We start from the raw sequence: 17411 nt of genomic DNA on the forward strand, positions 1-17411 counted from the left end.
TTTGGAACATATTTATTTTGTTGTAATAGAAATTTGACAAGAGTTTTCGTCTATTTTCAATCTGAGAGTTCTTAAACTCAAGCTACAATCTAGAGTAAATTCACTATTTCTTCAAAATACTAAATTCATTAAATATTATTAGTACAAATATCAATAAAAATGAATGCCCTAAACATATTTTTAGATAGATTAAAGTGTAAAGAATATAAAAATATGTTAAAAATAAAAATTTATGCAACTTTTTTTTTCTGCCTATTGACGGATTTTTGAAGGTTCGCCCCACTGTGCAAACTCTCGGTTTGCGCTAACCTGAAATCTTGCGTTACGATTCGTGCACGTTGTTTACCAAGCCAAACTCGAGTTGATATTCGATAAATTCATTATACGAAAATTTCTTTTACCAACAAGGTAACACATGCTATACTTTCTATTGTTTCAATAAGCTTGGGACACCTCCTCTTTCTCTTAAAATGTAAACGTATCAAGAGACACGGTAGTGTCTCACGTTAATACTACCATATGTGACTGTAATGTGAAGTAACAAGTGTTTATTGTGCACATTGATGAAACTAATTAATAATTATTTATTAATAAGTACTGTGATTAAAAGCGCAACAATAATTGAAGATATGTTGTGTCCAATGTTCAGTATATATTATATATTTACTTTTCAGTATATTGTACATATACTGAGTACTTTTTCTTTCCAATTTTTTTCATTCAATTCTTTTTTATTTAAAGTTTTTTTATCTAATGATTGGTAGCCCGTAGCAATCTGATGGCTATATAATTTTTGTTAATATACAGTTAAATACAATGTCATGGTTAACTCCAAATAACTACACTGCCGCTCATTAATTTCAACACCCAAATCTCTTGAGGATACTCTGCAAACCACCAAGAGAAACCTTCTCCAGGCGAGCAATTTTTAGCAAACTATGTCCTGCATTTCTCAAAGCGACTATGGCAGATCGCTTTTCGATTGATAACTCTTTCTTGGGAGCCATTTACGAGACTACTTTACACATTTTTACAAGTTTTCACAGTATCACAGTACAAGGCGAACACCGGAGCCCTTTCACTGTGTATGTGTTGATAAATGGGTTTCAAAACAGCATTGGGCGTGTATCTGATCACTACGAGAACTTCGTAACCTTGCGCACGTATTTTGTTTATTTCCAGGGATTTGACATTATCCGGCTGTTAATTTCGTTTCTTCGAAAATTATATTTTCAAAAATTTTTATATAAATAATGTTTAAATACGATGCATGTGAGTGCTGAAAGTATTTTTAATAGCAAGTGAACTCATTTCTGTGCAAAATATAAGTATCACGTTCATTCTTTACAGAGAAATCAACAAATCTGAGGTGTATTGAAATTAATGAGCGGTAGTGTATATAATCACTGGCTAAGCCAGTGATATTTGAAATATGACGTTTATCCAAAAATCTGGCAAGTAACTACGAGCTAAATATTCATTATAGCCTAGAATCGCTAGTCATTAGCTCATGTCTCAGTTTGGTGAGACAGTTTTCCACACGGGAGAAATGCAAATACGAAATAGTAGATTGTTCATCTATTATAACCATTAGAAAAAAAATAAAAGATTAGTTAAACTGAGTCATTGATTTGGAAGATGATGTTGAAGTCATCTACTAAAAATGCAGTTTTCTTGAATATTTTATTCATTTTTCTGAAATAATAATCTGAAAGAAACATTTTGACACAGCATTTCGCATGAGCAGTTAAAAAATTAAAGTCTTTAGACAGATTCTTGCAAAAGACAACAGTTTCATAATATAGAAATCGTAGGATGCATTCATTTTTTTGTGAGAACTTTGCCATTCATACATCCGTTCTATTTTTGCTGTTATAGCGTATGATTGTCTCTTTGCAAGAACGGTACTAGATGTGTGCGCACCATTTGTGCAAGGCCTGTTACTCGTAATGGTACACCAAAAGGGATGCGTTTTAAGTAGAATGTTCATAATATCGTCTCTCGTTTCGTAACGCGACGAAGACGCGTTATCCTTCTTTTCTTGACTTTTTGTGTCTCTTCGCATAGATTAGCGTTCACGCCATGTACATTTATTTTTACATCTTTTTTCTTCGTATTCCCTTCAATTAATCTCCTCATTGCTGAAGATTATTTAATTCTAAAAATGAAAAATGTTACAATCAATATTTTTGAACAACTATGATAATCTTCTTTAATTGGACTTGAATTTAATTATTGAAATTCAGTGCCGCGCACGTGGTTACGCTTTCCTCTTCTTACCGCGCGCGCGGCAGCCGCTAAAGTTAGCGCCGCTAGCGAGAGTATACAACGAGAATCGGCCGAAAAAATTAAATAATTCCGAGCTCTGCCTTAATCAAAGTAATTTTCTCCATTTTCTACTACTTTGTCCGATCTCCGGCAACAGGGCAATTCCACGACGGTAAACCACGCGGTGTCTTTCGAGGCGATCCATTCATTCATCCATTTTTGGACTTTTTATGGGAAAGTAACCCTGATCGACTGGTGATCGCAACTTTGTAACTGTTTGCATCGAGCATCGAGCATCGTGCGGTCGAGCGTTATCATGCAAAAGAATGACTTTGCGTCGATCATTGGCTACGAATGGTCTTTTTTGCATCAACTCGTCACTCTACCGACATAATTGCTGTTGGTAGCGATCAGCTACTATAACGGTTTTATTTGAATGCAAGAGCTCGTAATACAGCACATTCTCTTGGTCCCACCAAATGCAAAGCTAGGTTATGCCGTGAATACCTCTTCACTAGCGGATCCTGATAATGGGGTGGCAGAGGTAGGGGGGGGGGGGAGAGTTTTGACCCGCTTTAATGCATTTTTTACCAAGATTTTTGAAATGGATTCAGCAAAATTGATTTTAACTTGGAAGGGAAAGGTTTAACTCCCCACCCTAACGTTCTAACATGGGTGATACCCCGTACCATACTTTTCGGCACAGCCATACTTTGTTAGTCGCTTGTAGCTCTTCGTGTGAGAAACATCAAGTGATAGAAATTCGAAAACCAGATTGGTACTAGTTTTGTTATTTGAAATTTTGTGATTATAAAAAGTAGTTTCAAGTGGATCAGTGCTAATTTTATCACGATCGCGTTGTTATTAATTACCATGAATACAAGTGAGTGAAATTTTTATTTTCTATTAAAAATAGTTATTGAGATATATCAGGGATAACATGCCATTTTTGTTATTAAAATGAATCTAATTTAAAAAATTAAAATTATTAATATATTAAAATATATTAATTTTCTTAATTTATATAAGAAATACTAATTTTTTTATTTTACACGTGGTTATGGTATGTAATTGTATAAAACTTGACATGCTTATCAATATATCTCTTAAATCTCTATCTTTATTTGAGATTATTAAAAAATGTATCAAAAATTTTATACCTCTATTTATTGTTAAAATATCTGATTTATTACACACATTGAATATTGTGTCAATTGCACAGATTATTTGCAACGTGGTCAAAATGGCATTCAGTTATGTCACGTTGTTGCATTAATTATTTATGTTTATAATATATGACTCTTATAGTATTTATAAGACTGCAAAAATAATTAGGAAAAAAAATAATAAGATATCGGCAAGATAATAATTCAGTATCAATTTCTGGATTTCTGGATTGGCGCGTACTAAGTCTGGCATTACTAGATGCCAGTACTAATGTGATACTAGAGAAATACTGGGATGATAGAATTGGGTCAAGACTCGAAATTCCCACATGGGGAGTAATAAAAACGAAATATATACTCTTATTTAAATCATATATAATTAAAGAAACTTACAGTGGCGTGCAAAAGTATAATGATGTTTAGTTAAAACAGGATAAAGAAAAATGAGGTTTATCGGGACAATAATCAGGAAATGTTATTACTTTCACAGTACAATTTCTTGTTCGTTGGCTACCAAATTGTCGAACATTTTTATACATGAAAAAATTTTTAGAATTTCTGCGGCGGCTATGTTTCGGCCATGTTGCGGCATCTCGTTCGTCTTCTTATTGGCGAGAAAACTTTGCAGCCGATTATATATACAGTTTTCTTGCCATTATACGATAGTTTAAGAATATGCATTTTAATGGGCTGCTGTTATTTGATCTGATATATCAACAAAAGATTTATCTCCGTTAAACGCCTGCGCAGCACATGAACATGGCCGAAACATGGCCTCGATTGTGTGTGGAAATTCAGGACGGGAATTAGTAACGTTGGCTTGTAGGAGTGTATCTGATTTTTTGCCGTAATATATTTGAAAAGTATCAATATACCCTGGTACAGAACGCCTATTTTAAATAATATGACTAATTAATTATATAACTCAGTGCTAGATACGATCTGCACATTTCGGTTGATTTTCAAAAACTAATGTTTCTACCGATTCGCCATTATGTAGCACAGTGCTCGGAATTAGTTGCACTACGGCCGGGCGGCAATGGGAGAACAGGAGGCGTTGTCTCGGAAATCGGCCCGAAATGTGCAACTAATTGTAAGTCCGTGCGCTGATGTAGTGGACCTACACGTCGACCTAGGAATGGCGACGTGTAGGTCCACTACATCAGTCCACTACATCAGCGCAAAGCGATAATTGATCTTATAAGAAGGTGAGGCATGAGTGGCAAGGAGAAATCATGCAGCCGGCATATTGGTCGATTAGAAAAATGGCGGTATTATTAACCAAATCTTAGTTTGGCGCTTGCGTAATGAATAATATTCATATATTACAAATTCCGCGCTCGTGGCACGCGTCATCCGTAGCCATCTTGGTCGATTTTTGTCTCTGACTTTAACCCCGCTGGCTATTGCTCTGTCCATATATTTCTAGGTCCATGTAGTAATATTCTTGAATGAAGGCTAATCTTAACAAAGATTTTTATTATAACATTATTAAGTTTTAGGAAAGCATAATTTTTTTGCACCTAGCTATGCATTTGCATGCGTGTATTTTTGATTACTGAATAAAAAAAGTTTGAATAATGCACGTTAAAAAATAAGGTTTGATTGAAATTAAAAATTACATTTTAAAACGTTTCTGGAATTTCATTTCCGTTTAAAGTATACTCTATTACAGATATTGTATAATCAGTTCGAGATATATTTGAGACATTTTCATTGAAAATGAGAAAATGGATATTCTTGAACGCATTCTTTATCGCATAGTGGCGGGAAAACTGTTCCGTCGATTAGCACAGTGACTTTCTTGTTGGTTGAAAAACTGTAAGGGCTGCAAAATTTTTCCCGCCAACGAAAGACGCTCTATACATATATACGGTCGGTATACCAAACGAACAGCCTTGTGCATCTGTGTTTCGTATCCCTCTCGCAATACTCCCACCATCTGATTGTATAGGAGTGGAAAGGGAGGGGGGAAGAGGTGAAGTCAAGTCGTATCTTATAGAATATAGCGAGCAGTCGCACGCGTGCTGTTCGTGCGATACGTTGTACATTTGTCGTTTGTGAGTGCAGGGATCGATATGATATTCGTATAATCATTTTTTTTACCTCTGCGATCCTCCGGAGCATTCAGTGCGCGCGACTTTCTCTCTCTCTCTCTCTTTCTCAGTGGAAACTCGGATGCATCGTGTCTAGTGCCGGCAGAAACGACGAACGATCACGTGCTTGCGACTATTCTCACTTCAAATGCAGCCGCGCAACCGAGGCAGCAAACCGGCGATCACATCGCCGTGGATGTCATTGCCGCGTGATCCTTCCAACTACAACGATCGCCTCCTCGCGATACGCATTGAGCACTCGAGCTTTCGCCGAACCGGTTCCCGAGCAATGCGTGCGTCGCGCTTCCGAGTGGCCGCGCGCAAGCGGCACAGCTGTTGCAGTCTGTAAAAGAAAATTCGTGAAAATAACGGATGAGACGCGAAGCAGCGCGAGGAAAAATTCTGAATTCTTGCTCAGCTTCTCTTTACACGCTCTCGAATCGTCATTTCTGTCAGACTGATATATTTGGAGTTAGAAATTGATGCTGAGGAAAGTATCGTCGTTGAAATATTCTGAGCGATAGAAGGATTCGTCAAAGATTATCACGGAAATTGCTTGCTTATGCAATAAGCGTGGAAAAGGAACGTATCGAATCGGTTTTGACGAACGCGATAATTACGGCGAGACGTCAGTGAAAACATTCTTCTTTCGAAGAGAAAAAAGAAAAAAAGAAAGTGTGCGTTTGGTAGTGAACATTAGTAAAAAATAGTTGTGACGGTATTTATATCAAGAATCCAAAGAAAGAGGCTTTACTCCAAGTCAAGGTTGAATTTTTTGAATCTGGAAAGTAGCATAAATTCAAAAGAATGCTTCCTCCGACCACAATGCACTTAGAGAATAGAACTGGAGACAGATCAGGTATAGAATTTTGCTTAAAGCTGCTTATTTATCTTTTCTTTTATTTAAACTTAGAATAACATGGGATTTTTTTCAATTTTGAAACTTCGTAAAATTTTTTGTGAAAGTCATTTATCATTATATGTAATGGTTTATTTTGTTTGAATAAACATAAAAGTACTGATTGTCAAGTTTCTTTCTGTTCATATATTCGTTGAGAAAGCTAAAAAAAAACGGTAAAATTTTTCGTAACTATTATAAAGCCATTGTAGAAACCATTGTTAAGGTGACTAGAGTAAAATTTTACCTGAGTGATTTACGACGGGCTTTGACACCGTTCGGCAGCTCGTAGCAATGCGGTCGCAGACATATTGTAAAATAAAGGTCAGGTGTAAAGACACACGTGTACTTTTACATGCAGATGCGCAATAAATATTTTCCGTGGAAGAGAAAGTTTTATGAATTTATTTGTTTATTAGTTTGACTAGTTATTTGGTCAGACCGAAAGAAATAGATTGGCGATAGATTTTAGAAATGGGAAGGGTTGCGGCAGGCAGAATGCATTCGTGAATTTAATGGGAAGCGGGCACGTGGGCGCACTTTATTTTTATGAATGGCCAGCACGCGCGGATTATATTACGACGACGGTAATTACGAGATGCTCCGTGAGATGCTACGCGATTGCAGCGTAATTATTGTGCGAGTCACGGTCACACACACGGCTAAACACGTGGTGCGTCAATGAATCGTACGTAACGACGAAGCGGATTTTGTTACACCTTTCACCTAATCACATGTGTTTTTACATCGTGTTGCTGTTACATATCAATTATCAATGAATTTTCAGAAGAGTTTGGAGAATTTGAGATTGAACGAATGAATATTGACAGCTAAATTTTTAAACTTTTCTTAGTTTGCAATTGATACATGTTATATTTTATTTGCAATTACATTATTTCCATCTATTTTTTCAATAGTCGCTATTAAATTTAATAGATTTTGCAGAATTAAGTGATCGTTAAAGTACCCCGCACATTTTATGTGAAAAAAGTGGCTTCGGTCAAATTGGCTGAAATTGAAATGTGTTTTAATTTAGGTGGTGATCAAAAGTGCGTGCGCGTGCGCGCGCGCGCGCGCGCGTGGTGTGTGTGTGTGCGCGTGTACGCGGAGATCAGCACACACGCACCCGCAGGTACGGGGTCCTTTATCGTTAAACTCGTTTTTCTTTTCAAATCTGAACCCACACCTTAAAGAAAACTCATTATTCATGATGCAACAGCAGTCGCACCATTTTTCTTTAACTTTAAAAGATAGAAAAAAGTTTTGCATTTGTTTAGAATCTGACAAGTAGTTTAATGAGTGCATGAATTTCAACACCAGAATGCATTTCTCTTATAGTTTCTAGAAAAAAATTTGTTTTAAATTTATAATATTAATTATTTTTATTATTATTTATCTAAATTTTACGTTGATTTATAGAATTCGATAATTAATCATATTTAATAAAAAATAGGTGTACCTGATAATGCATTTATATCAATTTTTTCGAAGGCTGTTAATCCTTAAATTACAGATGCTATATATTTAATATGTCTATTTCATATTAAACAAAAAAATACTAAAAACGAGTAAAATTTTATATTTATAATCAACTTATAAGATTTCTCATTATTAATTTAAAACATGCTATACTTAATATAGAAACAGCAAATTGAGCATATTTATTGCATTTTTATTTTATTTATTGTGAGAAATATTGAGAAAGTAGGTCGCAAATTAGACAGTTAAAATAATACTATTCACTCTATACAGCGTTGCGTAAGTCACGCATACAGATCGGTACACGTTGCACGTGATGCTTGACGTGTTTCCGCTGCATACTATTTCTATAGCCGCCGCGCATAAAAATATTAAAAATATCGGCGAATTTGTCCGAAATGTCATTTCGTATGATTCGTTTCGTCGATTGCTATCGAAAATATGCGCTTGTCAACGGATTGCGTGCGTCGACGTGACAACTGCGACAGCGCAAGAGAAAGCACGTGGTCACGAAGGCATGTGACGACTTTGTCGCTTCGGCGGGACGCCGATGCTTTTCCGTGCGAGTGAACCCCGTAGCTGTCGTTACGAGTCAACCACGTGTTTGCAGCGCGGGCAAACGTGATATGTTTCGACGTACGAAAAGAAAAGTCGTGTTATAAAATAAAGTTTCGATATTTCGGTTTTTTGTTAAAAACTGGACTTGTCCTTTTACACATTTCTTTGAATTTTTTTGTATTGACAAAATGAATAACGCAACATGAACACGTTTCTTAAACATGTGGCTTTAGAGATTGTTCAAAAATATAAAAAGACAATTAGCGGCTAGATAAGAAATAATTTTATAGATATTGAACACTATGTCTAAATGTGAAATGAAACACTTTCGCATGGCACAATAAATATTTCGCACGTGTTTTGTGCTTTTTCCGTACATTTTTCTTGCGTAATTCTTCTGCAATTTTACATTAATCTGATTACAAAATTACATTTAAAAAAATGAGTTGGAAACAGAAAATATTATTGCATGATGCTCTATATTTAAATTAATATCTAATTTCTATTATAATTTTTCACGTTTGTTTATTACTTGTATTTTTTATTTATAAGTTTAAACTCGAAGGTAAATAACAAACTAATGCGTCGGTATTTATACGTGAATATTTATTTATCAAATGCGAATAGAGCTAGCAATCACCTTCGTGACATCTGCTTGCACATGCATGGTCGGCATACTTTGCATTGAATACGACGTCAACTCGATGAATTCATATACAATGCATTCTGTTGATAATCTTGATCGCACTGTCGAAGCTATCAATTGTTTATCTCACTGGTTCAATTAAGACTCAAACAGCAAATGGCAATTTTGAGCTTTTAATGTTATGCGATTTAATGTTATACGATTGTCGTGAAAAAGAGTAACTCGTAGCGATGATAAAATCCGATCAGTTCACATGTTCAAAGTACAAAAGTGAAGAGTGTTTTCACAATTCGAAAGGAAAAAGTTCAAGGAAGCATTATCTTATGTCACTTCCTTCTGAGATAAAAAATAAATATAAATCTTTAATATTGGGCTGTGTAATTTCGGATTTTCTTATTGTTTTTTACGCAGCATCAAGAAATTGTAATGCAAGCGAAGCTTGGTTACAACTTCGATAAACCAATATTTACATGTCAATCAAATTGCACTTTACCAGACAAAAAAATAAACAGATTCATTCCGGAAACGCCGGAAATTATTTATTACACAACCCAATAAATAAGAAAACATAATATTCAAGTAAAATTTGAAATGATAAATAATTAATTAATAACTGAACATTTATTAGCAGATATTAATGGTATTTTTGGCAAATTACCTTTTTCTCACTTTCTGCTCTGTCGTTGGCAGATCTTAAAAAGAGATTTAAATTTTTCAAGACGAAATACAAATAGAAAATAGGAATCAGTAGGATAAAATAATAAATCAATAGTTATTAAACAGAAATACCGAGTCCGTGAATATGATGATCTTTGATTATTGCAACATTGCATTGAAAGTGCGCGAGAAATGGACAGGAATATAGTCAACATTATTAAACTTACATTGTTTCGCTATGTCGTATCGCGGCATTTTACACACGTACATTGCGTAAGCGTGACACAGCGGATAACGGCGGACACCATGCGAAGCTTCGTTAATCACAAAATACGTCTTTGATCGCGCGACTGCTTGCACTAACATTCGCAGCATCATATCAGGCCAATTCAGAAGTTTTTAAGAAAGTTTTTAAAATTAATTTTTTTGTTATCGAATAAAGATCAATTGAAACGATAGAACGAAGTTGTCGAGGAAAAAGAAAATTGTGCTAAAAATTAAACTTTGTTGTTTATTTATTTCTCGCAAAATTATTATACGTATACACTTAATACCTAACTATACTGCGACTAACAACGGGAACGATAACTTTCCGCTTAGAAAATGCACACACGTCAGCTCGCGCTTGAATAAATAATCACATTACACGTGCGTTATACGTACAGTTGTGTAACGAATCTTAACTTTTGAGAATTTTTCACTAGGCACACATATACCTAATAGTTAATTTACTAAAAATTGCGATGAAAATATTTCGGCTTGTTGCGAAAACTTCACGTATATCATAACTCATGTCAGTCCCGCAACTTACGTTTTCTTGGCGCAAATCTATTAAATGATACATTAATTATCATAAGCAAAATTCCATTTACCACATTTATCCTCAATATACTTATATTTTATCAATGCTTTAAAACAACGTCTTTGCGTGAAATTATACAAACATTTTTTCCACATTTTTCTGCTATTCAAAATTCAATCATTATTATCATTACTACGAAAATGACGGGATATTTAACGAACGTAACTTATAAAATTTGCCCGAAAGTTAGATTTCAAAAGTATGAACGATGATAAATATTGGCGATGATAAAAAAGAGCAAATGAGTGATGCAAGAATGACAGAAAGAGAGAAATGTGACGGATGAACCACGAGAGGTGCACCGCACTGTAAGATGACGGGGTTGTCGCCTACTAAGTGCGAGAGGGAGGAGAGCTATCCTAATTTTACATCGTCGGGTTACTGGACCTTACGTAACTGCAAAACTCGTCGTCGAGCGCTAAGTTTAGTCAGTCTGTGGTAGACACTGTAGCGGTGGATTCCGTTTCCGGAGACGCCACTATTCTCTCGCACAAAATGCACATGCATCTCGTGAAAAAAGGATCCTTGTTTCCTAATTTATCTAGTATTGATTCATCCACTTTCGACTACGTTAAAATCCAGAATTACATCGCGAAATATAGGAAAAACATCTTCGAAATGTTAAATTTTTAGAGTAACATGTGTCTCTTTCGTATTTTTTTTTTAACGCATATCTTGCTAATTGAGCTATCGATAGCTCGATAATTACCGTTTATATCTGAAAACTCGAATGCGCGAATTATTCATTTAATGCCAATTATTTGAAGGGGATGATATTTCTGTTTTCAATATTTCAAAGGGCTTTTTATACAATTTTTTCTCTTAATTATGATTTAAAACTGACTTTTTAAAATATTATCCCAAATTTACATTCTAGGTCGCGCTTGTGATGAATATGCATCTGCTTATACATATATGCTTATTATTCTCGCGTCCTCCCTCTCTTTCTCTCACTTTCATCTACTAACTCTCTTAATATGAACTCTTAATCAGCTTATCCCAGTCTTTCCATACTTTTCAACGAGAATATATATTTATGCATTTATATTTTTAAACAATCTTGAAACTATTTTGATGGATCCTGATAAATATAATTTTATACCTTTTAATCATCCAAGTCGTTATTCTTTCACTCCAACTATATCATATTGAAGTTTATATCTGAGCATTGTAATATCTTTTCGTTCTAACGAGATCTGCTTCGAACTAGTAAATCACGTTCCTTCACTTGCTTTTTTTGGCCCCTCTGTCTCTCTATGTCTGTCTTACTGTCTTTGTCTTTTACACGCGTTCTCTCCAATCTTCGATCTCTCTTTAACTTGAACGAATCAGTCCGCGATACTCGAACTAAATATGGAACCAGCGCGGAACACTTAGATTATTTTGAGACGACGAGTCTTCCTAGCGTTACCTAGGTGTGTGACTGTCTGCTAAAGTGCGCCGCTTTGTCGACAAGGTATGATGTATCGTCCTAGAGTGACGTGCTTGGAGGATAGGCAAAGATCGTGTCATTCTAGGACAAAATATATTGCAGATGTAGGAACAAGATCGGTATGTTGAAGCTCGAAGCCCACATTCGATTCTTAGCTCTTGAATTGTTTTTTTAGACACCGCATTTTCGCGCGCGACGGTCAACTCTATGAGGTTCTCGCTAAATTTACAACGACACGAAATGCTAGCTTCTAAACTCACACCCGGCATACCAGAGTGTAATGACACTTGGCAGGGTCGCGTCGCGCGGTTGGCAAACTAATTGTACGGCAATCGTTCGAAAAAGGCGGTTTGCGCGTCGCTCATGATTCAACTTTTAATTAGGATGTCTTTTTGAATGAGCCTCAACCATCACTTACAATTAGCAAAGCACGTTACGGCGATTTCAATCGGCGATATGTCGTAATGAAAAACATTTCTACAAACTTTTACTCTTTTGTACCGAATATTTCGGTACAGTGCCTTAAATTAAACCTATGTAATTATAAAAATTAATTAATAAATCTCTACAATTCTAAAGATCGAATGACAAAAATTCATCGCGTTATTACAGACGGCTGTTATTTCGAAAATTATCGATAAATAAGCTTTGAATTCCGTGTTTGTGTCATACTGATTACATTATTCATTAAAAAAAATTAGGAAACTACATATACGTGTTCTTTTTTTCGTTGTTATATTATAAAAGTTAAGACAACATTTGGGCATTTTTACTTATGTCTCATTTGGCTTGTTAATTAACAAGATGGAGGAAATACTATAGTTTCCGCAATGACATATAATTTATCCACGTCTGCATTGACCTTCCTGTTTAATTTCATGGACGAAAGTGAATTTTAAACGGTGTAAATTCAGCGAGGGGAGAAGCGTGATTTTATCGCGCGATGTCCGCCGCTGCTGTGTATCGGCCTCGACGTATGACAACTCGGCCGTTTCTCTCTGCTGTGCGTCTTTTTACGTTTTGACGTTTACGTCGCTTTCGGCCGACCTCTCCGCACTACGCGCATGTTTTACGTAACCATTTAAATAACAAGCGCGCGACTGCCTCGCGCTCGCGAGAGACCACATCGTGTGGAAAGGGAAACCGACCTTAGAGTTTTATTTCCATACGATTTATGGACGCGCGCGTGCGGTGGTGAGCGCACGGTGTCTTTCGACGCGTACATTCGTGCGACACAAGAAATACGATTTCTGCAACGAATAATACTTTACGCATATATGCACATTTACATCTTGCGACAAATGCACACATTTTTCTTTTTGAAATTTTTGTGGAAAGTGTCACGCGGTTATTTTTTTTTTTTTTTTTTTTTTTTTATAAATTACTATCTATATAAATACTTATATTGCGTTCTTTCTACAGCACATATCGGCAAATGTCTGATTATAAACTGTACACTTCGTACAGCGAGGCTCCGTAGAACTGTGACTGTTTATCTCGGATGTTATTATAGTAATATAGGATGACCCTCACATATTTTTTTCCTGACCCTTTACAGATATCGCTAAATTATGCAACATTCTGATATTAATATTTACCACGCAATTCGTGACTGTGTGACCTGACGCGATGTAGATTGTAGTAAAATTCCGATACGGGACTCTCGCAATGTTGCGCGACATTGTATAACATCATTTGTATAATTATCGATGTTGCTTTTACTTGCCAGAAAATATCTAGCTCTTTTATTTCATTCATTTCGTTGTGTGCTGAGAGATATTAAATTATAATCGTCCAATTTCTCTGAATAAGCATATTTTTTTTTACTCTTATGCATAAATATAAATGCATTTATTTTGTTATATTTTTATATTTATTTTTCCGGAAGATCTTTCTCCAAGTATTAATTATCTTTTTATCATTGAATATACAAATGTTTGCAAAAAATCTTTATACGTTGTACACAATGACATTATTATCTCGTTTCTTCCGGAAAAAAACATTAATTAAGTTTTGCTCATTATTTACAACAGTTTTTTATTTCCGCCTTCATTATTTAAAGGACTACAGAAAGACTGATTTTTTTTGCAAGGCAAAGACAAGAAGAAAGTAGAAATATGAAATTTCTTTAAAAAACAAAAAAAAAATTGAATATTTTCAATATTGATAAATCATCATAAAAGCAAAAAAATACTCTTATTTAATTGCAGAATTTAGATCAGTAGTTTTGATACATTCTTATCAGTTCATGGCTGTCGTTTAATTATCACAAAAGAATAGTAAGAATTGAATAGAATTTTATCTAATTCAGCAATACGTCTCGCGTCTTCTTCCATATTCTGAAGTTTCGTTTTTAGAATCTTGGCGCCAGAAGTTTCTTTGAAGCATATTTCTTTATCTCTGTAGTATTGTGATATGCAATGTATTATTGTGTCACGTTTTCGACTGTAAAATCTCTAAGACAATTTGTGAAAAGTAAACGAGCCAGTCTGATAAACTTTGGTAGGGATCTTTCCGAGAAAGGAAAAGGAAATCTTATCTAAAAATTGCTGTCGATAATTTCGTAATTGGTTGCAGCTGGCCAACTTTCTCTCCCATTGGAATTCATTACTTTACAATTACTTTACTATTTATAAACCATCTGAGCAACCTTGAATTGCATAATTCAGACATCCATGTGTACACATGCGTGGCTTTGATGAGAAAAAGATATCTCATTTGTCTTGGTTTGGACGCGCGGAAAAGTGTCGCGCAACGATGAAACTTTCTCCATTAATCGCTTCGAGGCATGTTTTATAATTGACATGTTATCGTTCACATTGCTCCTCCCTCCCGCGCGAGATTGCTGGGAAAGCCGGCGACGAAGGGCGATCTATCGAGAGTTGCGTGCAACTACGGGCATATCGTGCTCCTTGTATTTGTTTAGCTGCTCAAACAACCTCCGCTCGCGAAGAGTCGCGTCACAGTTTGTTCGGTCGTGTCTCTTGATAGCGAAAGGAGGAAGGAGAGAAAAAAAGGCTCCCTCTCTGCGGAATCGATGCCGAGTGCTAGTAATTTCGGCACACAAGTGCACGTGTCAAGTATCATTATCGAATTGTAGTTCTCACTATATTAATTTGATTCTCAAAAAAGTTCAATCAACCTTTAGACTCGATCCGTCATCAAGCAACGTTTTTTTATTTATGACATTCTTAACATGAGATTTATACTTTTGAACGCGCAGTAATGAAAAAAAATTCATGAATATAAATGTATCGAGGTGCATCCTTATCATATTATTATTTTTTAATAAAAGACACTTGGCAAGAAATACAAAATCGAATTTCATGACCGAAGCTTTCGAATTATGAAATATAATCTCACATTTCTCACACATTTGCTGGCTTTACAATATGTATTCTTTTCTTCAGTGGTCTTGTTCTAAAAAAATAGGATATATAGCGTGTCTATATTTCTTCAGTCTACATTTTTTATTGATTTTCATGCAGCTTTTTTTTTACGATTTTTTAAGCTCAATAAAAAAATCGCACAATCAAGTCGTCGCTAATGAATCTTCCTATTGCATAATTTTCACATAAAAAAGTGTTAAAAGAAATCGTTTATAAGTGAACGAATAAATGACTGTAATATCGAATGATTAGAATGAATCACAAATTAGTTTACAATGATGCAATTGCGTGATGATGTCAATGAACTATTGTTTCAGGATCTTATTACCGACGTCATGCCTCTGCGCCGCCGACGGACCGCGCACCGATGTCTAGTACGGACGACGATCACAGCGGATCGTCAGAGACGGAAAACACATCGTCGGACACGTCGACGACCCATCGCGTCAATCGTCATGCCGTGTCCAATCAAGATTCTAACACGCGCAGGAAACGACGTGGCAATCTACCGAAAGAGGCAGTTTCGATACTGAAAGGCTGGCTCATGGAGCACAGATACAATGCATATCCTAGCGAGACCGAGAAGGAGTCTCTTAGTGTACAAACACAACTTTCGAATCTCCAGGTATTCTATTTCTGTTTATTTTTGTTTAATAAAAAGTAAATATTACGGTAGTTTCATTACGAGGACGTAATACGAATAAAATTTCTTAGCATTGCAGTCTAAATTTCAGAACGGAAGAATTAATGTTGTCATTCAAACTGATTCTTTGTTAAATCAATTTGCTAACAACATTACCGATATCGAATTGTTGCAGGTGTGTAACTGGTTTATAAACGCCAGACGGCGCATTTTGCCTGAACTGATTCGCAAGGACGGCAAGGATCCTCATATGTACACGATATCGCGCCGCGCCCGTCGCGTACACGCGACTGGTTCTCGACCAGGTCGCAAGACTTCCTCTGAACTGATGGAGACTGATGGCGACAGTCCACCGAGGCCGGAGCAGAATTGGGACTCGCACGTCGAAGATATCAATGAGGCTGCATCAACAACGCAGGAGAATGAGAAGGATCGTGACTACGATGAGGAACCGGTGTATCGGTTAGTACTCTTTTTTTTTCCACTGTATTCTCATCGGAAAAAATTGCGCCGATTTACACATTTAGCTAAAAAGTTTCGGAACTAAATTGATAAAAGAACATGGAAAGTTTATTTGTAAGATTTTATTATTGTTCTACACATTAAATTTCCACGATGTGATAATTTCAATTTAAACACACTCGACAAAACGATGACGGATGTCTGGAAGGTATTTTAGAAATTTTCTTTATCTTCGATCAAGTTTCTTTGAATATTGAACTATTCCTTTTAAATATAATTTTGTGGAGCGAAAAGTCTTCGGCTATTCATTGGATTTTGATTTTATCGTGTGTTGACTTGTTCGCGCTTATCTCCGTTTGTACAATTCCATTCCGGCGAGATCTGGCTGTGTCTTCGGTATTGTGAAATTAAAAACGTATAAATAAAGTATATAAAAATACTGGAAGCAAGGTTTATCTTTCCGCAGAAATGAAGACAGTCCGATTACAAATGATTACGCAAGCAGTCCGAATGGTTACCACAGTGAGGAGGAACACCCTTTGACACAGTGGCCCAATGTAATCGTTCGTCCCTACGCGGAGCCTCAAGTTAAGCAGTTAGACGACAACGCTATGTCCAATCCCCTCCGACGCGGGTAAGTTCAGTAATCTACAATAATTATATCAAACGAGAGAAGAGTAGCAACTGTCGATATTTTCCAAATGCCTCGACGATAATAATTAAAAAGTAATTCGAAAAGTAAGATGTTGAAAAGAATTGTTATTCTCTGATGTGTGTTTTCGATTTCTCTCGGAGGATCGTTGTCGAATTTTATGCACAGCTAATAAACACCATGTCGCTGGTAGGAAAAACTGG

At 35.9% G+C, this 17411-nt stretch overlaps 1 protein-coding gene and 1 long non-coding RNA gene across 6 annotated transcripts in view; one reads left to right on the forward strand and one right to left on the reverse strand.

Annotated features, from left to right (window-relative positions):
- LOC105674890 (homeobox protein TGIF2LX-like) overlaps positions 1-17411 on the forward strand; it is a 39226-nt gene that overhangs the window by 15758 nt on the left and 6057 nt on the right. For 3 of the 5 annotated variants that reach the window (XM_067349720.1, XM_067349718.1, XM_012371536.2), the window contains 3 exons: positions 15769-16076; positions 16270-16556; positions 17023-17190. In XM_067349720.1, the coding sequence (XP_067205821.1) occupies positions 15769-16076; positions 16270-16556; positions 17023-17190 (763 nt within the window). Of the gene's footprint in view, positions 1-3126; positions 3152-5601; positions 6390-15768; positions 16077-16269; positions 16557-17022; positions 17191-17411 lie in introns of those variants that run through there. The other 2 variants (XM_067349719.1, XM_067349721.1) reach the window with 2 other exon arrangements.
- On the reverse strand, positions 1665-5667 carry LOC136997997 (uncharacterized). Its single transcript, XR_010888570.1, has 2 exons — positions 5541-5667; positions 1665-2158 (listed from the first exon to the last, which is right to left on the reverse strand). It is a non-coding gene; the product is annotated as an uncharacterized lncRNA (long non-coding RNA).

This window comes from Linepithema humile, chromosome 2 (assembly GCF_040581485.1).
Source record: "Linepithema humile isolate Giens D197 chromosome 2, Lhum_UNIL_v1.0, whole genome shotgun sequence".
NCBI classification, from domain to species: Eukaryota; Metazoa; Arthropoda; class Insecta; order Hymenoptera; family Formicidae; genus Linepithema; species Linepithema humile.